The sequence below is a fragment of the Rhodotorula paludigena genome (genome assembly GCF_050403205.1).
Source record: "Rhodotorula paludigena JCM10292 DNA, Rt_paludigena_JCM10292v1_ctg92, whole genome shotgun sequence".
Classification (NCBI taxonomy): domain Eukaryota; kingdom Fungi; phylum Basidiomycota; class Microbotryomycetes; order Sporidiobolales; family Sporidiobolaceae; genus Rhodotorula; species Rhodotorula paludigena.
In genome coordinates, this window is record NW_027481366.1 from 1 (window position 1) to 20,660 (window position 20,660).

The window sequence follows — 20,660 nt, forward strand, 5'->3', positions numbered from 1 at the left end:
CCCTAACCCTAACCCTAACCCTAACCCTAACCCTAACCCTAACCCTAACCCTAACCCTAACCCTAACCCTAACCCTAACTCGTGAGTTGCGCAGTCGGGAGCTGCAAGCAAGGAGAAAGAGCGGAGAGCAAGCCGTGCGCAACAGAGCGAAGCCAAAGCGAAAGCGAGAAAAGGGCTGGAAGCTGTCCCTCCAAGGCTTTCTCAAGGCACTCGCAGTCTTGGTAGTGATCTCCATGCTTACTACAGCATCCAGCCGGCCGATACGAGCTGGATCAGGAAGACACGGAAGGACTCGCTGTCGACTCGCAGGCGTCAGAACTCCATTCACGACAACCACCAGTACAACGGGAAAAGGCTGAGTATACTGCATGCGATCTACCACAATGTGAGCCGCGCCGAAGGACAAGGAGGATGGACCGACGCGAGCGGAAGGACCGAGCACCAGTGTGCACCCGGCTCGAAAGAGCGTGAGCCTGAGAAAGGGCCGGTCTGCAGACTGCGGACAACAGGAGACATCGGTATGTTGTAGCTCCTCGAGCAGGTGCAGGCGTGAACTCTAAAGGGGAAGCGAAAGGCAGCGGGAGCAAGAGGCAAGAGGCTCCTCTCCATTGCCCGGATCGATCCGAGATGCTTGATAGAGCTGCACAGCAGTACAAAGCGAGCGTTGCGAGCGATGAAGGAAATTTCAGCCCAAAAGGAGAAGCAGAGAGCCGGAGCAGCGCGCAGACGTAGTCGGCAGCAGCCCAGGCGGAATGAAGACGACCTGTAAGCGATAGCAGGGAGCCTCACAGAGCATGCTCGAGAGAGAGACACCGCGTCTCACGTCTTTCGGAAGCTACACACACGCCCGTAAGGCCTGCAACATCGCTGCGGCCGCCTGATCAGCGAGACGAGACGAGGGAGACGAGAGAAGCCGGCGCGGCTCGTGGTGCGGGCAAGCGAGGCAGCAGCACTCTTTTCAAACGCCTGTCAACACGTCAAGCAGACCAGAAGACCGGCGAGTGCTCGAGGTCGTACGAGAAGGCGCCAGCTCCCCGCCGCGAGCAAGCGGCCGCCTCTTCCCCTCGAACCGCTCTCCGCTCTTGAGACAAGCGCTGCAGAGGAGCAGTAGCAGCAGTCAGGGCACGCCGCCCACTGCGGTGGTCGCACAGGCTGGCCTAGCGCCCGCTCTCGGCGCTCGCACGGCCTCGCTGCTCCCGTCCGTCAAGGTGCGCACTTGGCCCGCTGAGCCCTGCAGAGGCGCTACGGCGGCTGATGTGACTCTCTCACAGCCCGCCACACCCCGTACCTGCACCTAATCTCCCCACGGCAACTCGCCGCCCCGACGCCTCCTTCCGCTTGTCTGCGCCGGCTTCACTCTCGACGCCGCCCCGACCGCTTTCCCGAATCCGGCCCCCGAGCAACATGGCGAGGTCCGACACAAAGAGCAGCCAGCAGCGCAAGGCGCTCCATCGGTCGACGCATGCCTGGCAGGCGCAGGCGGAGCGCGACACGCTGGTGTACAACGCCGGGCGCGAAGCCGGTTGGCGCGCCGCGAAAAGCAAGCAGAAGCGCCGCAAGAGCAGTAACACCGCGCTCGCGTCAGCCGCCGCAGCAGGCGTCCCGACACAGGCAGCGCCCGTCCACTCGGTCCTTGCGCTTACCGAGGCGGCGCACAAGATCCTCCTTACAGCGCAGAGCGCTGCCGCCGCCGGCACCGCGCAGGACGCAGTGCAGACGTCGGCGCTCAACCTGCTCGGCGACGCGCGCGTCGCCATCCAGGCAGAAGTCGCGCGCGTGCAAGCGCACCTTGGAGCGTCGGCCTCCGCGGCATCGGGCGCTTCGTCCCAGCTTTCCCTTCCCCCGTCTTCCCTCACGTTTGGCTCCGGCTACAACGCCGACGCCGACGACGCCCTCTCGACCTCGTCCTCCTACCGCGGTCCCGCCGCCAACTCGCCGTCCCCTTTTCGTCGCCATCGAGCCCCAAAGAAGTTGCCGCCCATCCCGCCTCAGCAGCAGCCCCTCCAGCACATCTGCGCAAACCCGAACAACCACCAACCAGACGTCATGCTCGACCACGCAGACGACGACGCCGCCATGCGCGATGCGGAGCGCGAACAGGCCTTCGAGGCCCGGCTCGCGCGCGAGCTGGAGGTGCAGGAACGCAAACTCGAAGAGCAGCACGCGCGCGAGGAAGTGAAGCTCGTAGCGCAGTACGCGCGTGAGGAGCAGGAGCGTCGCGTAGCGGCTAAGGAGCAAGCCGCACGCGACAAGGACGCTGCCGTCGCGCAGGCGCAGCGTGAGCTCGCATCACAACGCGCGCGCGAGGAGCAGGCGCGCCTGGAGGAGTTACGGGAGCGGGCCGCACGCGAAAAGGCCGCCGCCGTCGCACGCGCGCAGCGCGATCGCGAGCAGGAGCGGCGCGAGTTGGAGCAGGAGCGGCTCCGCGTCGAGGCAGAAGGCGCGCGCAGGGTTGCACAGCACACCGCGCATGCGGAGGAGGCACGCAGGGCCGCGGCGCGGGCGGAGCAGGAGAAGGCGGCCGTGCTCGCGCAGGCGCAGCACAAGCTGGAGGAGGAGCGCCGCCAGCGCGAAGCGGAGGCGGCGCGCCGGGCGGCCGAGCACGCCGCGCTTGAAAAGAAGGCGCGCAGGGCCGCAGAACAGGCCGCGCAGGAGAAGGAGGCCGCCGTCGCGCGGGCTCGTGGCGAGTGGGAGCAGCAGCGGCGCGAAGAGGAGGCGGCGGAGGCGCGCAGGGCCGCGCAGCAGGCTGAGCAGACGGCGCGCAAGCAGCAGGAACTCGATACGAGGCGCGCCGAGCAGGAGGCGCAGAACGCGGCGTTCATCAAGGCGTCTTCGAGGGCGCCGCAAGGGCAAGAGCTCCTCGAGATCTCGATGCGCCTGCACGGTGCGTCGCTTGCCTGAATCGGTGCCTCAACACGCTGACTGAGCTCACACACCGCATCTACAGCCTGCACGTTTGGCCCGAACATCATTGAGGAGGCGAAGAAGAAGCCGCTCCCCGCCTCGACCCTCCCTCCGCCTAACGGTCTGACCACTATCGCGCCGCTCGAAACCAACGTCGTCACGCCCAACCCCACAACGGTGCACCTTGTCTCGAAACCCCGCCGCCGCACTCTGCTCGCCGTCGACGGCGACGACGGACCCGAGTACTTCGTCAAGACGGTCCTCGCGGTCTTTACGAGCGGCGCAAAGGAGATGGTCAAAGTGCGATGGGGCGACCAGAGCGTGACGGACGAGCCGCTCAGCGACAGCATCAAAGCGACGCTCGCGTACAAGACGTACGTCCGCGAAGTCGCGGTCGCGCGCGAGATCGCCGCGAGGGCGAGAGCGCAGAGCATTGCGCACGCGCAGAAGTGCGTCGCGCTGGTCAACCGCGAGCGGGCGGAGGAGAAGGCGCAGGAGGTCGCTGCGCGGCTTGCTGCCCGCGACCCGGCGGCGCTAAACAAGAAGGCCGGCCTCGCCGTCTTCACAACCGCGACGTCCTCGCCCGCCCCCTCGAGCCCGCGTGCACCGCAGCCTAAACCTCTACAGGGGCGCCCGCACGCGCAGCCGCGCGCGGCAGAGCAGCAGCCGCAACGCCCTCGCCTTCCCGCTCCTCCTGCCCTGAAAGCTGCTCCCGCCCGTCAGTCCGCCTCGAAGGCCCGCCCTGCTTCCCTCGCTCCCGCCGCCCCACCTCCTGCATCGCCACGCGCTCCCGTCAAAGTCTCCGCCAAGCTCGTCGCGCCATTGAAGTGTCCGCCCGCTGTTCAGCCCTCGCCGCCGCGCTTCCGCCCCAACCCCTCGACCTCCGCCGCGGCCGCTGCCTCCGACAAGCGCCGCAAAGACTGTTCGTCCACGAAGAACCCGCTCGCGCCCGCCCCTCAACAGCGCAGCAAGAGCGAGCGGAGCAAGGGCAAGCGCGACCGACGAACCGACTCGTCCTCCCGCCGCAAGCCCTTTACGAGCGCGCAGCGGCGGCAGGAGGAGCCGCGCTGGGCGTCCGAGGAGGAGCGCGAGCGCGAGGACGAGCTCCGGCGGTCGCAGTACCGCCGCGAGGACGAGCAGTACGAGCGGAACAAGCAGGAGATCATGCGCTTCACGGAGATGGCGCGACGGGCGACGGAGTACAGCGATGTGGATGACTACATGGAGGCAGAGATTGTTGCGCGCAAGGAGCGGGAGGAGCAGGAGGCGTTCGAGGCGGCGGAACGGTCGATGCAGGTCTTCGGCGGATCAGCTTGAGGTTTCTTTCGGCTTTCCTTTCCCCTTCTCTCTTCTGTCTCGCAGCCTTTTTGTGTACAGACACTCGTGACTCCCGCACATCTTGTTGTCGTCCTCCCCATTGCCGCATGTTTTGCAAAATGCATCTCTCTCGCCTCGCAGTGTGAGCCAGAGCCGCGGGAGAAGCGGGAAGAGCCACAAATCCGGTGTATGCAAAGGCCAACAAAGTTGTGAACCGCGCAGGGACAGAAAATGCGGGATGGTGACGTAGAAGACGAGAAGCGAGCCGGTCGCCTGCGCAGACGAGGCCACAAGTCAGTCAGCTATGCGCGCGCAAACAGGAGGCATCCGACAGCGGTACCAAGTTGACAATTAGACGACGCGTTGGCAACCTTGCCGGCAGTCGAGTGGACAAAAGGCGGGAGTTGCGAGATGAGCGAGGTGAAGATAGGGCGAGCGTACGGGCACAAGAGGCAAGAGAGCGCGGCCAGTGGCCCAGCCCTGCGTAGTCTGGCCCTCCCCTTGTCCGTGCAAAGCAGCATCGCCGAGTCTCCTTCCCGCGAGAAAGCGCGCACGCAAATCGGCCTCAGCCGGCTCTGCTCGCCTGGTCCGAGCGGTTCGAGCCTCGTGCAGCTGCAATCAGCTCAAATGGGCCGTAGCCCTGAGAGCGCGTGGTTGGAAAACCTGCTCCCAGCGGGATGGACCATCAGCTAAGCGAGGCAGAGGCGGACGTTGAGAGCGGGTGTTTCGGCAAGAGCGAGCGCATCCCGGGCAAAGCGGGTCAGGGGGCCGGGGTCCGCGTTCTTGTCAGTCTCCCGAGTGCTCGGCGCAGTTGCATGCGAGTGGGTCAGTTGTAGGGCGCGTAAGAGAACGCAAACAGGACGAGAGCGATGAACGGCGTCCCCGCCGGCGAGGTGGACGAGAAGCGGCCCGCCAAGCTCGTAAGAACGGGCGTCAATTCGCCTCAGTCTGCTCGGCTCGTCGAACGCGAGGAACGAGCGGCGACAACGGCCCCCCGCTGCCAGTCCGCCTCCGCAAAGGCGCACCCACAGCGTCGCAGCACCAGAGCCGACGCTGTGTAGGGATCTCCGGGCCATGCGACGGTCCAGTCACATCCACAGTTGTCAGTTTGCACCTGCTCCGCACTGCATTCGGACCCGCGAACCCCGACGGCAGCAGAGTCGGAGGACAGCGTCACGAGCAGCAGGGAAGCGCAAATGCCAAGCAGCACGCCGAAAGAAACCCTGCCGAGCCACAGCAGCGCCCCACATCCACCAATCAGGCGACGGGAGCGAGGGCGACGAGGGCAAGGTCGCGCGAGCGGGAGCGGGTCTGCCGCCGACTCGGTTGCTGGCGTGCTGCTGGAGCGTCGGCTTTGCTGCTCGTACCTCCGCAACCCCTGCACCGGCCCCGCCCCGCCTTCCGCTCGCTTCCCGCCGCCGCCGTCGATCCTCTCGACGCTCGCCTCGACCACACCCGATCGCGCCCAGCGTCAGCACCCGCTTGCGCGACCCGGACACCGTCACTGTGAGGCACACGCACCATCACACGCAGCTACAGCCGACGAGCGAGACTCGGCATGCGGGCGGACGCTAGAGAGAGCCAGCGGGGGGACGGGCGGTGTTGCGCGATGGAGACGAGCGAATGGAGACACGCCGGAGCTGCCGAGCGTGCAGAACGAGCCATGTGCTCTGGATGAGCGCTCTCGGCGAGCACAACCCTGCGCGAGTTGGAGTTGCAGCTCGCTGAACTCGCTCTCCCTCCCTCCCTTGCCCTCCCTGCTCTCTCGCCCCGATGTCCTGCTCGACTGCAGCGCCTAAGCAGCTGAACGACACCACCCCACCTGCCAAGAGACGCACCACCACCAGACGGAAAGCGCCTCGACGCAGGAGATCCAGCGGGCGTCACCATGTTCTTCTATGTGCGTGCACTCGCCTCGCTCGGCAACGTTGCTCGCGCTGCCCATTCCGCTCTGAACAGCCCAGCTGATTTAGAACACACACCCGCAGAAACTGCTGACGCAGGACCTGATCATGCACCCGTCGTACTTCAACCAAGCGCTGGCGGGGCACCTCTCGAACGAGCTGCGGCGACAAGTCGAGGGCTCGTGTTCGGGGCGGCTCGGCTACATCATCGCCGTCGTCCAGGAAGAGACGGGCGACATGGGCCACCGCGGGCGTATCATGGAGGACGGGCAGGCCGTCTTCTCGATCAAGTACCGCGCCATCGTCTACCGCCCCTTCCGCGGCGAGGTGGTCGACGGCGTGGTCGCGAGCGTCAACAAGGTGCGTCGGATGCGCGCTGGCTCCGCTGCGGCTTTCGTGCCTGACCCAGTCCAGCCATTGCCGCTTCGCTTTCCTCGCTTGCTTACACCGCCGCTTCGTCCTCTCGCAGATGGGCATCTTTGTCGACGTCGGTCCGCTGCAGTGCTTCATTTCGACTCACGTGTGTCCCTTTCTTCGAAATCGCGGGGCAGCGGCAGCACCCTGACATCCTCTCGACCTCGCAGCTGGTCCCGCCCGATTTCAGCTTCGACCCCAACGCAAATCCGCCATGCTTCTCTAGCACGGAAGATACCGTGCGTGCTTTAGCCTTCGACCTGCCACATCGAAAGTCCCTGACCCGCTGGCATCCGCAGCTCGTGATCCAAAAGGGCACCAAGATCCGGCTGAAGATTGTCGGCACGCGCGTAGATGCGACCGAAATCGTGCGTCGGCGTCGACCGAGTGTCCCCTTCGCTGCTGCTGACCCCGCGCGCCACCCGCAGTTTGCGATCGGGACGATCAAGGAGGACTACCTCGGCCCGCTCGGCTGAATGGGCCAACATCCTCGCCTGCACGCCGACTCGCACCGCCGCCTCCCGTTGTCCAGCGACCCTCTCCGTTCAGCCGTCGGAAGAGAGAGGTGTTCGCGCTTCTTTGTTGTACTTGTCCCATCCCCCCGCCCACCAAAACATGCTCCCGAGCCGATGCGCTCGTGCCCATCCCGCTAGATACCACTCGCTCGTAACCTACCGTGCAACTCGCAGACTGCCGTCCCTCGCAAACAGTGCCAGCCAGACGCGGAGTGATCGACGCGAGCCGGGCGACACGGAAGCCGCCTGAGCTCGGAGGGGCACGCCGGGTCGCTCAACGCACTCGTTTCGCCGTCACCGCTCCCAGCCGACGCTCGAGTCGTACGCACTGCTAGCAGACTAGCACCACTCGGACTCGCCCGTACCGCCAATCTTTGAAGCGCTCGTCCGCACGCCGTCCCGGTGAGCTTCGAGGTGCTCCACCCCGCCGCACTCCGTCGACGCGAGCTCTTGCGGGAGTACGCTGCGGCCCGTTCGGCGTCACGTATGCCCTTGAGCTACCACGGCGCTGTCAGTCGGTCCCGGGAGGTGGTGACTGGCGGTTGGACGAGGGTTGCAGCGACGAGGACGACGTGCAGCTGCAGCAACGAGGGCACGTGCAGGGGCATGCGCCAGCGTGTCGAGGTTCTACACGATTCTCGCTCTCGCACAAGCACTGGCACGCAGCTCTGGCACGCCGCCGACGCCGCCTGGAGCTTCCGTCCTCCACCGCCTCGCACACCTCAGCAGCCCACTCAGCCCTCGTACCGCAGAACTGACCGGCTTCACGCTGTGCAACAGCTCTCACAACCCATTATGTCTGCTCCCGCTGCTGCCGCGGCCAACCCCAAGCCCCTCGTGCGCCTCTCTCGCGAGCCTTCTCCCGCTCTCGTCCCCGCTGACCAACTCCCTACCGCGTCTACAGGAGGGCCCGACCTCGGCCGACTACTACTCGGACTCGTACGCCCACTTTGGCATCCACGAAGAGATGCTCAAGGACGAGGTCCGCACCCTGAGCTACCGCAACTCGATGTGGCACAACAAGCACCTCTTCAAGTGCGTTCTCCTCTGCGCTCACATGCGTGCAAGTACTCATTCAATCCGCGCACGCAGGGACAAGGTCGTCCTCGACGTTGGCTGCGGTACCGGCATTCTCTCGATGTTCGCGGCCAAGGCGGGCGCGAAGAAGGTCATTGGCGTGCGTCCCTTTCGCTCGACTAGTTTACAGTCCCCTCGCTGACCCCCCTCCTACAGGTCGACATGTCGAACATCATCGACCAGGCGCAGAAGATCGTTGCGGCGAACGGCTTTGCCGACAGTGCGTTCGAGCCCCTGTTCTCATCCGCTTCGAAACTGAACAAGCACCTTCACACAGCCATCACGCTCATCAAGGGCAAGATGGAGGAGGTCGTCCTCCCCGTCGACAAGGTCGACATCATCATCTCCGAGTGGATGGGCTACTTCCTCTTGTACGAATCCATGCTCGACTCGGTCCTGTACGCCCGCGACCGCTACCTCGTCCCGAACGGTCTCATGTTCCCCGATGAGGCGACCATGTACCTCGCCGCGATCGAGGACCAGGAGTACCGCGAGGAGAAGATTGGCTGTGCGTCCGAATTCGCTTCCACCGTGCAGCGCCGCTCACTCGCTGACTAACGTTCGACTTCATCAGTCTGGGACGACGTCTACGGCTTCGACTACTCGTGCATCAAGGAGATTGCGCTCCGGGAACCGCTCGTCGACACGGTCAACCTCGACTCGGTCGTGACCAACCCGTGCAAGCTTGCGACGTTCGACCTGCTCACCGTCACGAAGGAGGAGTTGACCTTCATGACCAAGTTCAAGCTGATCGCGACCCGCAACGACTGTGCGTCTCGGTTCTGTGGCCACCTCGGCCGTGCGCATCCCGACTGACCCGGCGTTTCCCGCATTGCAGACGTGCACGCTTTCCTCGGCTGGTTCGACTGCGCGTTCCGGGCATGCCACAAGCCCGTGAGCTTCTCGACGGGCCCGCATGCCAAGTACACGCACTGGAAGCGTGCGTCTCCCCTCTGTCTCGCCTCATTCCCCCCGCCCCTCACGCTCACCTCGTCCCACACCGCCGCGCAGAGACCGTCTTCTACCTCGGCGACATGGTGACGCTGCAGCAGGGCGAGTCGATCGAGGGCACGATGAGCGTCGCGCCCAACGCGCGCAACCCGCGCGACCTCGACATCGTCGTCGACTACAAGTCGGACGGCGCAACATCGACCGCCGAGCGGAGGGAGTACCGCATGTGAGTCGCGCGCGCCCATCCGTGTGCCGCTGCGGGAACGCCTCGCGCGACCGTGTCGCCATACCCCGTCTCGCTGACACGCCTCGCTTTCGCAGGGCATAAGTGCATTCGCTTCCGCCATGAAGTGTCGTCCGCATCCGCTACCGAGGAGTCGCATGGAGGGGGAGCGAGCGAAGGAGGGTTTACTCGCACTGCATCTCTGTACCAACACCTTGATCCTGTATTGCTTTCCTCCCCGCGCTCACCTGCTGCAACCCGCCAAAACTCGCCTCGCGGCGACGTATACCCGCATCAAGATTCTTGGCAGACTCGGAGAGTTTGTGTCGTGATGGGACGCGCGTGTCAACCGTAGCTCTCATAACACGACGCAGCGGGGCATGCAAGCGTGCTTGTAGTTACAGCAGCGCGGAAAGAGCGGGAGGGAATGGTACAGATCGGAACCAACGACGGCAAAGGCGGGAGGGAGGGAAAGTGGACGAAAAAAGGAGGGTAAAACCAGGCGCGGCTAGGCGCGATGCGAAAGGGTGGAAAACTGCAGGTGGGGTTCGATGTCGAAGAGGCGATGGGCGCTTAGTCTGCGCGAGCGAGTACCGAGGTCAATAACGAGAGAGGCGAGTGAGCGAGAACGGGGGGGGACGCACAGGTACGCTTGAACGGCGGGATGGCCTTCATCTCTGCCTCGTCGAGCGTGTTGGGGTTGACGCTGCGGTACGAGAGGCGCGTCTTGTCGTCGATGGTGCGCTGGAACGACAGCGTGTGCTTCATCCACTTGTCGTCGTCGCGCTCGGTAAAGTCCTCGCGGGCGTGCGCGCCGCGCGACTCCTTGCGCGCCTCGGCCGAGACGATCGTCTGGTCGGCGCACGTCAAGAGGTTGCGGAGCTCGAGCGCCTCGACAAGGTCCGAGTTCCAGATCATCGAGCGGTCCTTGATGCCGAGGTCCTTCCACGTGCCGCGCACGCGCTCGAGCTCGCTCACGCCGTTCTCGAGCGAGTCCTGCGTGCGGAAGACGGCCGCGTCGCGCTGCATCGCCTTCTGCATGTCGAGGCGGATGTCGGACGTGTGCTTGGGCCCGCTCGACGTGCGGATCTGGTCGAGCGCCTCGATCGACTCGAGGCCGGCCTTGTCGTCGATGGGCTTGTGCGGCTTGCCCGGCTCGAGGACCGACGCAATGTGCTTGGCGCACGCGCGGCCAAAGACGACAATGTCGAGGAGCGAGTTGGCGCCGAGGCGGTTCGCGCCGTGCACCGAAACGCACGCGGCCTCGCCGGCGGCGTAGAGACCGGGGACGATCTTGTCCTCGCCGTTCTCGTCGACGGTGAGGACCTCGCCCGTGTACTTGGTCGGGATACCGCCCATGTTGTAGTGGACGGTCGGGAGGACGGGGATGGGCTCCTTGGTGACGTCGACGCCGGCAAAGATGGCGGCCGTCTCCGAGATACCGGGGAGGCGCTCGTGGAGGATGTCGGGCGGGAGGTGCGAGAGCTGGAGGTAGATGTGGTCCTTGTCCGGGCCGACACCGCGGCCCTCGCGGATTTCGACCGTCATCGAACGCGAGACGACGTCGCGCGAGGCCAGGTCCTTGGCCGTCGGCGCGTAGCGCTCCATGAAGCGCTCACCCTCCGAGTTGAGGAGGTAGCCTCCCTCACCACGCGAGCCCTCCGTGATCAGGCAGCCGGCACCGTAGATGCCGGTCGGGTGGAACTGGACAAACTCGAGGTCCTGGAGCGGGAGGCCGGCACGCGCGACCATGCCCGAACCGTCGCCCGAGCACGTGTGCGCCGACGTGCACGAGAAGTAGGCGCGTCCGTAGCCGCCGGTCGCGAGGACCGTCTTGTGCGCGCGGAAGCGGTGCATCGTGCCGTCCTCCTGGTTGTAGGCCATGACGCCGACGCACTCGCCGTCCTGCATGATGAGGTCGGTCGCAAAGTACTCGATAAAGTACTCGGTCTGGTGGCGGAGCGACTGGCCGTAGAGGGTGTGGAGCATGGCGTGGCCGGTGCGGTCGGCAGCGGCGGCGCAGCGGTACGCCTGGCCACCCTTGCCGTACTTGAGCGACTGGCCACCGAACGCGCGCTGGTAGATCTTGCCCTCCTTGGTGCGCGAGAAGGGGAGGCCGTAGTGCTCGAGCTCGAGAACCGAGTTCGCTGCGGTTGTGGCGTCCCGAGATAGAGGAAGCGGACATCACGGTCGCAGGGGAGTCGAGGGTGGAAGGCGGGAGAAGCGAGGTCAGCGTAGGTCCAGGTCGTGCAACGAAATGGCTGCTCGACACTCACGTGCTTCGCGGCACATGTAGTGGATAGCGTCCTGTGCACACCAGTCGCTGTCAATTTGAGCCCTTGCCCCAAGTAGAGGAGAGGAGAACGCACCTGGTCTCCGAGCCAGTCAGACCCCTTGACCGTGTCGTACGCGTGCCACCGCCAGTCGTCCTCGGTCATGTTTCCGAGTGCGGCGTTGATGCCGCCCTGGGCAGCGACGGTGTGGGAGCGGGTCGGGAAGAGCTTGGTGATGCAGGCCGTCTTGAGGCCGGCCTCTGCGAGACCGAAAGCGGCACGGAGACCGGCGCCACCGGCACCGCTGCGAGGGGTGCGCCCGTCGCTGTCAGCACCGCCTCGTGCTGTAGTAGGAAGTAAGGAAGAGGCACGCACACGACAAGGGCATCGTACTCGTGCTCGATGAGCGGGTACTTGCCCGAGATGGTGGTCTGCAGGTCGGCAACATCGCGGCGCGGGGAGATCGCGGGTTGCACGAGACGAGCACAGTGTCAGTGGATGTGCTCCTGTGCAGATCGGGCGCCACGAGCTGCGGCGTGGCGAGCAAGAGGGTGCGCCGCGGCCCGGGTGGGTCGTCGCTCGAGATCGGCGCGAGGGAGCGAGACGCACGGGGACCTCCTTTGCGCGGACAGGGTTGGTCGAGACGACGCGGCTGCGGGCTGCCGAGGTTGAGAAGGACCGGAGGGACGAGGGGGCGGCGGTGGCGCCTGTACGCGGGATCGAGAGCGGGTGGGTGAGCAATGAGGGAGAGGAAGCGGAGAGAGAAGCGCGACGGACGGGAAGCGCGCGCGAGGAGAGAGACGGGCATGGCTGGCGGGGCAGCAGCTGCGCCAAAACAGGACAAAAGCCGGGAACGAGGAACGAGCGGGCGAAGGACGGGCGCAAGTTGCGGCTGAGACAGGCGCGGCGACTGTGCGCGGGCCAATCGCACCGCCACCAACACTCGCCGCCCGCTCGGGCAAAGGCGGCTCCCTCCGCACCCGCCCTGGATCGCCTAGTCAGCACTCCCTCGTCTCTAGCATACCCGGCAGCACTCGGCCAGCTGCACCGCAAGCAGCCCGACGAAGCGAGAGGGCGCCGAACACTTGCACGGCGCGCGGAAGCAGCGACCCTCTCTACCGGCTCGCACGCCTCGACAACTCGCACTCGTGTCACAGTCTCGCACAGCTAGTGGAAGCACGAGTGCGCAGATCCGTTGCAGAGTGCGCGGCGAACACTCACACCCCGAGCGACCACACCCTCCCCTGACCCGTCTGCCCCTCAAACACAAACAGGTTGCGCACCGGCTCCTCCTTGCCGCCAACCGCGTTCAAGATGTCCTGCCCGAGCAGGCCGCCGAGGATCGCGCACGACGGCGCAAACTCGGCACCCTGCAGCGACGCGAGGCGGCTGCGAGACGAGCGACCCGGACGAGTGGGTCAGCATCTGCCTCACATGCACGCACGTCTCGACGTGGACGTGAAAGCGCTCTCTGCGCTCGCAGAGAATCACGAGGACGATAAGTGGGAAGCAGAAGCTCGACGCACTTGATCTCGTCCTGCGGGAGCACGTCCTCCGGTACGCCGAGTTCGGGCAGGAGCTTCTTTGCCGCGGCCTGCAAGTCTGCCTCGCTCACTTCGACAGCCGAAGGTGCTGTAGGCGACGGGTTGGCGTGTCGTTGTGCGGCAAAGAGGGCTGTGCATGGCACAATTTCGAAGTCCTGATCAGCGAGCCTGTTGAAAGCGCGAACAACACAAGCCGAAAGAAGGAGCGAGGGTCGCCAACGCACCGAGCACGCCCCACAGCACCGACCCCGAGCGCTTCAGGTCGCGTTTCTTGAGCTTGTCGAACCGGTGCTCGAGCGCGAGCGAGAGCGCGACGTACGCCGCCGTCTGCTTGGTCGGCACCACGGTCGTCTCGCCCGGCGTGCGCGCGACGTGCTTGTCGCTGTGTTGAAGTGCGTCAGCATGGAGAAGAGGGAGGAGGGAGTGCAGAGACGGCGAGCGCACATGATGTACTCGTGCTCGAGAAGGTCTGCAAACATCCACCCGTCGAGGCCGACGCTCGCCGCCGCAAAGAACTTGATGCCGTGCTTGCGCGTCAAGTCGTTCACTTTGAGCTGCAGGGTCGACCGTCGACAAACAGGGTGAAGGCGAAGCGGGACGAGGAAGCGAGATGAGAAGTCAGCCTCGATGTTCCCTCCACGCATACTACTCGAGCACCGAGAGAGAGCAAACCCACCGCTGTTGATACGTCGACGTCGGTGACGACGACGAGCTCGAAGCGCTTCAGGAACTCTTCGTCGAACAGCAGGGACGCGTCGGTTTCGGTCGAGAGGTCGACTCGCGGGTTCAGCGCTTGAACTCGCGGTGCCGACACCTCGACGCGCTGCGCAAATCACTCGCTGGATGGATCAGCACAGCGTGCAGGCCTGACGAGGCCCCGCGCCGCCTGAAAGAAAGCGAAAGCGAGCGCACCTTCCTCCCGACCTCGTCCTCGCGCACAAAGTAGTTGCTCCCGAGGTCCTCCTCGAGCAAGTCCTCTCCATCGAACAGCGTCAAGCTCCCGATGCCGGCCAGCACGACGTTCTTGACGGCGTCGACTGCGACGCCGCGAAAGCGGCCGGCGACGAGGACGCGCGCGGCGAGCATGCGCGCCTGTGCGGCGGCGCCCCAGAGGCGCAGCTGGCGGTCGTAGAGCTTGGCCTCGTCCTCGGAGATGGCCTTTTCGCGCGGGTGCGGCGGTGCGGCCATGATCGCTGTGAGCGGGAGGTGGGGACGGGAAGAGGTGTAGAAGGGTCGAGGGGGCTGTCGTGCGCGTGTGTAGCTGCGAACTGAGCAGTGCACGACCTTCAAGAGTTCGCTGGACACGCAGAGCGAGAGCGGAGGATGCACAAGGAGCAAACAAGGAGCGCAACCTGGCTGACCTCCTTCTCTCGCAGCTACCGTCTCGCCCTGCTCCATGTGCTGACATGTGACTTTGCCAGTGCCCGATTCGAAGCTGATCAAGGCGGCGCAGCTTGCTCAAGCGCTTGTCCACAAGCTTGACACGGCGCTCTGCTCGAACTTGGCTTCCTCGCTTCCGCTCATCCTGGCCACGCTGGTGCTGTGCACGCTATGTGAGGTTCTCGACGTGTCCGACAAGCGCGGACGCGTCTGCTTCGGCGACCACTTTTCCTCGAGCTCGAGGCGAGCCGAACACGTCAGAACGCAGGCTTCGTTGACATCAACGCGATATGGACGGACAAGCGCACTGTACAGCAGGAAGAGACGGGCGGCCCTCACGCCGTCGAGAGGCGATCAGAGACGGCATGACCCGGCGTGTTCGGCAAAACGTCGATGCGCCGGAGCAGCTGGCTTGCAACCTCGGGACTCGACGGCAGGATTTTGCTCGAAACAAACGCAACGAAAACCGTCCGGTTGACGTCGAGCAGCTGCTTGAGCGCTGCGTCGTGCGGAGACCTCAAGCTGCGGCACTTGAGGCAGGTGAAGATCGACAGGCGATGAAGCAGCGGCACGTACCAGTCTGGGAGGTCAGAAGGCTGACCGGCACACCGTGAGAGGCTCGACGCTAGGCAGCTCATCAGCCACAGCATCTCGGTGCGGTTCTGGTCGGCAGTCGGCGGCAGAATTGAGTCGCGCTGCGCCTGCTGCACGAGATGGAGGGTGAAGCGAAGGTACGCAACCAGGCGTTGCCGACGTTGGCGCGTGCGCCGCGATTGGAAGCACCTTCTTTGCTATGCAGAAGCATCGCTTTTAGCGCTTACAAGGTGGGAATGCCAAATTCCGTCGTGGCACGGCCGGCCCGCTTCTTTTTTCTTCTTCCGCTCGCAGCGCTTTCTCTCGCGCGCTAGACAAGCGCACGGCAAATCTACCGATTGCTACTCAAGCTTTCTGCGTACTGGCTACTCCCTGGCTCAAAGGAAAAGACCGTCTGCCGAGGCCACCTGCGCCTCCTCGCATGGCCGCACGCACCCCATCCAGACCTTCCGCTCGTCCCCTGCCCGGATTGCCGAGTCCCACAAGACTGGGTCGCGCCTCATTGTGCAGCTTGTCTTCGCTCTCGCTATCCATTCGGCGGTTCACTCGACATGCTCGTTCACTCGTTGCTTCTCGTCGGCTTGTGCTTCCGCGCAGGTGCGTCGGGGCCTGACTTCACTGCCTCTCCCGCTCGCGCCGCCTTGACTGCTCACCTCGTCGCGTTCTGCAGTCCTCGCTGAAGAGGCCGGAATCACAGTCAACCTTGCGAAGCGCGGCCTCGCCGACGACTACAGCGCGATGCTCTCGCTCGTTGAGTCGGCCGCTAATGCCGTCGCGACTTCGACTTCGTGCGCTACGCCGTGTGAGAATTGGATGACGAGCTTCGGAGTGCGTGTTGCTGGGATGATCTGCAAGGATCAAACGACTGATTGCGGGAATTGCAGGAATGCTCCGCCCTCCAGGAAGAGCTCAAGGTTGCCGAGTGCGCCTGTGCGGCCGGCAAAGTCAAGCAGCTCGACACATGTGCAGCTTGTTTGGGTGAGGAAGCGGAGGGACAGGCCAACAGTACGTCCCGCTTCCGCTTTGTTGATGCGCGAAGCCGACTTCACGGAAGAGGGTGCGGCAGCCGCTTACTCAGTCGTCACACCGCAAGGCTTCGACAACTTCTGCGTGAAAGCGAAGACGCAGCTCGGCGGTTCGACGACTTCGTCTGCCGGGAGCAAAGATTCGGCGGCAAACGAAGGTTCGTCGAGCGAGACGTCGGGGACAACGGACAAGTCCGCTGCTGGAGGAGGCGAGACAGCAGAAGGCGAGGACAGCGCCGTTGCGCTGATGTCTGGCAGGTCTGGACTGCTCGTTGCGGCTATGGCCGGGGTCATCGCGGTGGTCGTCGTCTGAGGGATGCGAGAAAGGCAGGGTTGGACGAGCCGCCCAGTCCGGAGCCAGTGCGGGCAATTGGCGATGTACTGGCTGAACTAAGGATCGTGCAATTCGAGGAAGAGAATAGCTGGAAGTGAGCCAGCCGCAGATCGTACCACCGCGAAGCGAACAGAAGCGAAGACACATGCAGTCAACGACTACTGTTACAACACGCCTGGCCCGCCCGCCATTCAGGAGTTGCACTTTACCGGTTCACCCTCCGCCTCGGCCTCCCGCTCTCGGTCCACCCGCCGTCGCCTGCGCCGCTCCTGCCTACGCCGCCGCTCATGCCGAGGCCAGACTCGTCGTCCGAGGGCATGTCGGGATTGTGCGACGAGAGCGGACCGGAAGATTGCAGCGTGAGCTGCGGTGGAGGCGCGGAAGGGTCTCTGCAGTGCGAGACAGAGTCAGTCTCGCAAACGCGCCGAACCGGACGCGGAAGGGGGGACGCACACGGATGCACGCTGCACGCCGGCGGTGTATTCTGCCGAGTCGCGCGGGACGTGGTACATGCCCGTGGCAAAGTCCCAGCCGGTAGAAGCGCCGCCCTGGCCTGCGAGGCGGGCGGTGCGGGCCCAGGTGAGGAGCGAGTTCCACTTGGACGCGGCGTCGGCGGCGCGACTTGCTTCGGAGAGCTCGACGTCGAAGGCAGACGAGGGAGCGGGTAGTTGGTCTGCTTCTGCTGCTGGTGCGCTGGGCGCTGGTGCGGGTGCGGGCGAGGGAGCGGCAGGGACGGGAGCCGGAGGAGGAGGTGGGGGCGGTTCTGCGGCGGCGACGGGCAGGGCAGCGGCGGGAGTAGCCATGGCTGCAGTCTCAGGCTCGGTCTGATTTTGCAGTGCCCGTTCTGCCCGCTCTCGCCGGGTGAGCGCGAGTGCGTCGAGCGAGAACGAACCAGTCGCTTCCTCTGGCTCTCTCTCATCCGCGCTTTCGCAGGAGCGAGTCTGCTTGGTGCGCGTGCGAACATGTCAGGAGCACCGCCACCGCCTCCGCCCCCGGGCTTCCCCGTCCAGGGCTTCCTCCCGCCCGTCCCTCCGCCTTGGACAGAGCACAAGGGTCAGTCCGCCTCTCCCGCAGCTCGCACGGTCGAGACAGACGGAGCACACAATGCACTGGGGCTTCAAGAGCGTGTTGCATCGCCGGGCCGCTGATTAGGTGGACTCAGGATGGATCGGATGTCACAGTCTCGCTCCCCTGGAGATGAGGCTTTGTTCCTCGCCGAGCAGTGTGCTTGGACGCTCGAGGGCGCTTGCCGCACATCCAACGAGCATGACAGACCAGACGCCGTGCCCGCTCTCATTCTACCCGCAGTCTTCGCACCCGCCCTCCTCGACTGACCCGCTCTTCGTCCCTCGACACAGCCCCGAACGGCGCGCCGTACTGGTTCAATCCGCTCACCAACGTCTCGACCTACACGCGCCCGTCCCTCCCGCCCCCGACGCCCGGCTTCCCCATCGCGGGCGCCCCTCCGCCCCCTCCTCCGGCAGGCTTCCCCGTCGCCGCCGCCGCACCTACACCCGCCGCCGCGCTCCCGCCGCTGCACTTCTCGTCCGGCCCAGCAGCCGCAGCCACAGCCGCGCCCGCGCCGCAGAAGAAGGAGAAGAAGGAGAAGCCCAAGACGAAAGTGCCGATCGAGGGCACGCCCTGGATCCGCGTCACGACCAACCGCGGCAACGTCTTTTTCTCGCACCGCGACACCAAGGAGAGTCGCTGGACCGTGCCCGACGAGATCAAGGAGCAGGTCGACGAGCTCGAGCGCAAGGAGCGCGACGAGCAGGAACGGGAGGAGCGCGAGCGCGAAGAGGCGCGGGCGGCCGCAGCGGCGTCGGCGTCGGCCAAGAAACGCAAGGCCGACGACGACGAGGCAGAGGCGGACGGAGACGCTGCCGCGGACGGCGAGGACGCTGGAGACGCTGCCGAGGCTGGCGAGGATGCGGAGGGCGAGCCTTTGTCGGCGCTCGACATCGAGATCGAGGGGGGCGCGGACGCCGGCGCACCAGTGCCCGACGCGCCGGCCAAGGCCGAGGAGGAGCAGGCGGACGCGCCGCCGAAGAAGAAAAAGGCAAAAAAGAGCAAGGTCGTGTCGTCGCTCGACGAGCTCACCGACGAGGACTGGCAGCGGCAGATCGCAGCCGAGATGGCGGCCGACGCCGAGGCGAGCACCGGTGAGGCAGTCGCCGAGGCGGACGCGAAGGAGAAGGAGCGCGCAGAGGCGGAGGCGCGGGAAAAGGAGGAGAAGGACAAGGTCGAGCGGGAGCGGCTCGAGGTCAACCAGATCGAGGCGGCCGCCCTGTACAAGGTGAGTTTTCTGTCCTACGCTCGGCGCTCGCGCTCGCTGTGGCGGCAGTGCTGATCGGTAACACCTGGCAACAGGTGCTGCTGAGCGAAAAAGACATCAACCCCATGGCGCCGTTCGAGACTGAGCTGTCAAAGTTCGTCAACGACCCACGCTACCACGGTGCGCCTCTCTAGTCCGCTACACTGCGTGTATTTGCTAACAAGTCGCCGGTTGCAGCCGTCAAGAACACTCGAGACCGTCGCGACCTGTTCGACGAGTTCTGCAAGGAGAAGATCCGCGAGCAGCGTGCGGCGCGCAAGAAGGCTGCCGAGAGCGGTGTCAAGGTCGACGTGCGTCCTCCATAACTACTTCGGCTCCCGCGCTTGAGGGAAACGCAGCTCACGCTACCGCGTTCTGCAGCCGCTCACTGCCTACCGCGCCCTGCTCACCTCGGCCGTCACCTCGACCCGCACGCACTTCAGCGATTTCAAGCGCGCGCACCAGAAGGACGCGCGCTTCCGCGAATACGGCAAGACCGAGGGCGACCGCGAGAAGGAGTTCAAGCGCTTCTTGCGGGATCTCGGCGAGCGCAAGCGCGCAGCGGCCGAGAAGGCCGACCGCGAGTTTGGCGAGATGCTGGGCGAGGACCGCGAGATTCGACCGGGCGACAAGTGGGCCGAGGTGCGTGCCTTGCACGTCCTTCCGAAGGCGTCAGCCGCTCACCGCGCTATGTCCACAGGTCAAGAAGCGGCATGCATCCGACCCGCGCTATGCCGCCGTCGTCTCGTCTTCTCTGCGCGAGCAGCTCTTCAACAAGCACCTTTCCTCCCTCGCCTCCGGCTCGCGTCCGTCTACCTCAGCCGCTTCCGCGTCGACTTCCGCCTTCAAGGCGTCTGCGACCGCGCCGTCAAAGGAGGACAGGGCTGTACGGGCTGCCGAGGCGCTGCGCGAGCGCGAAGAGCGCGTGCGGCAGGACAAGCTGCGCAACGAGCGCAGCGCGAACCAGGCGCGCGGGAACCTCGGGCGGGAGGAGGCCGAGCGGGAGTTTGCCCAGTTGCTTGTGGATGCTGTGCGGGATCACAAGGTGCGTGTCCGGCTGCTTTCGCTCGCGTATCGTTGACGTCCATTCGCTAGGCTCGCGAGTTGACGGACCCTTACGCAGGCCCACTTCGACGACGTCGCCCCGACGCTCGCTCGCGACCCTCGCTTCGATGCCGCTTCACTGCATCCGTCCGACAAGCGTCGCTTGTTCGATCAGCACCAGCAGAAGCTGCATCGCACGCGCGTCAGCGACGTCGAGGCGCTCTTTGCGGCGCATGCGCCCTCGCTCACCACGCCATTCCACGACGTCCTCCCCGCCATCTCGAGCGACGCGCACGTGCAGCGCCTCGTTGGCAGCGACTTTGACGCACTCGAAGCGCTGTATGCGTCGTGGCTTGCGCGGAGAACGCAACGTGCGCGTGAGGACTTCACGCAGATGCTGCGCGAGAGCCCGATCCTCGAGCACTGGGGCCGGATGCAGAAGCTCGAGAAGCGCGAGAAGGTTGCGCTCATCGGAGAGGAAGGGCAGAGGAACGACGAGTCGGACGACGAGGCCGACACGCGCGAGATGGCCGAGCAGATCGACCTGCGCGCGATTCACGCCGTGCTCAAGGTGCGTCGCGCTCGCTTCGGGCCTGTTACGTGTTCTTGCATCATTGACATCCCTGTGCACGCTCTCCTCGCCCCCGCAGAACGACAAGCGCTACCTCGAGTTCAATCATGTTCCGGAGGACCGCGAACGCTGGGTCGAGGAGTACACTAAGAACCTCGCGGCGCCCAAGACCACCGTGCACCAACGCGACTGAACGCAATGCAGCACTTGCCAGGCGATCCTTCCCGTCCCGATCCCGCGTGTCAACCGTCGTCTTTCTGCGGCTTCTGCGGCTTC

General features: G+C 65.2%; 7 protein-coding genes across 7 annotated transcripts; 4 read left to right on the top strand and 3 right to left on the bottom strand.

Moving 5' to 3' along the window:
* Positions 1–1,404: 1,404 nt before the first annotated feature.
* Positions 1,405–4,221, top strand: JCM10292_000742 (uncharacterized protein; the record flags this gene model as incomplete). Its single annotated transcript, XM_076652792.1, has 2 exons — positions 1,405–2,884; positions 2,948–4,221. The coding sequence occupies 2 exons, from the start codon at positions 1,405–1,407 to the stop codon at positions 4,219–4,221; spliced, it is 2,754 nt and encodes a 917-aa protein (XP_076501639.1).
* A 1,888-nt stretch (positions 4,222–6,109) lies between these two features.
* Positions 6,110–7,015, top strand: RPB7 (DNA-directed RNA polymerase II subunit RPB7; the record flags this gene model as incomplete). The annotated part of the gene is made up of 6 exons (XM_076652793.1): positions 6,110–6,121; positions 6,210–6,485; positions 6,595–6,645; positions 6,710–6,778; positions 6,839–6,907; positions 6,968–7,015. The coding sequence occupies 6 exons, from the start codon at positions 6,110–6,112 to the stop codon at positions 7,013–7,015; spliced, it is 525 nt and encodes a 174-aa protein (XP_076501640.1).
* An 834-nt stretch (positions 7,016–7,849) lies between these two features.
* Positions 7,850–9,312, top strand: HMT1 (protein-arginine omega-N methyltransferase HMT1; the record flags this gene model as incomplete). The annotated part of the gene is made up of 8 exons (XM_076652794.1): positions 7,850–7,891; positions 7,959–8,089; positions 8,147–8,231; positions 8,288–8,351; positions 8,409–8,639; positions 8,706–8,900; positions 8,970–9,071; positions 9,143–9,312. 8 exons carry the CDS (start codon positions 7,850–7,852, stop codon positions 9,310–9,312), a joined length of 1,020 nt encoding a protein of 339 aa, XP_076501641.1.
* A 566-nt stretch (positions 9,313–9,878) lies between these two features.
* On the bottom strand, positions 9,879–12,386 carry JCM10292_000745 (succinate dehydrogenase [ubiquinone] flavoprotein subunit; the record flags this gene model as incomplete). Its single annotated transcript, XM_076652795.1, has 7 exons — positions 9,879–9,883; positions 9,950–11,452; positions 11,582–11,612; positions 11,675–11,882; positions 11,954–12,009; positions 12,188–12,285; positions 12,356–12,386. 7 exons carry the CDS (start codon positions 12,384–12,386, stop codon positions 9,879–9,881), a joined length of 1,932 nt encoding a protein of 643 aa, XP_076501642.1.
* Positions 12,387–12,795: 409 nt separating this feature from the next.
* AOS1 (E1 ubiquitin-activating protein AOS1) lies at positions 12,796–14,310 on the bottom strand (the record flags this gene model as incomplete). The annotated part of the gene is made up of 6 exons (XM_076652796.1): positions 12,796–12,967; positions 13,105–13,252; positions 13,347–13,504; positions 13,567–13,676; positions 13,799–13,945; positions 14,035–14,310. 6 exons carry the CDS (start codon positions 14,308–14,310, stop codon positions 12,796–12,798), a joined length of 1,011 nt encoding a protein of 336 aa, XP_076501643.1.
* A 2,350-nt stretch (positions 14,311–16,660) lies between these two features.
* JCM10292_000747 (uncharacterized protein) lies at positions 16,661–17,258 on the bottom strand (the record flags this gene model as incomplete). The annotated part of the gene is made up of 2 exons (XM_076652797.1): positions 16,661–16,844; positions 16,909–17,258. The coding sequence occupies 2 exons, from the start codon at positions 17,256–17,258 to the stop codon at positions 16,661–16,663; spliced, it is 534 nt and encodes a 177-aa protein (XP_076501644.1).
* Positions 17,259–17,417: 159 nt separating this feature from the next.
* Positions 17,418–20,577, top strand: JCM10292_000748 (uncharacterized protein; the record flags this gene model as incomplete). The annotated part of the gene is made up of 8 exons (XM_076652798.1): positions 17,418–17,508; positions 17,814–18,751; positions 18,826–18,910; positions 18,968–19,080; positions 19,151–19,411; positions 19,470–19,814; positions 19,893–20,384; positions 20,464–20,577. The coding sequence occupies 8 exons, from the start codon at positions 17,418–17,420 to the stop codon at positions 20,575–20,577; spliced, it is 2,439 nt and encodes an 812-aa protein (XP_076501645.1).
* Positions 20,578–20,660: the final 83 nt, after the last annotated feature.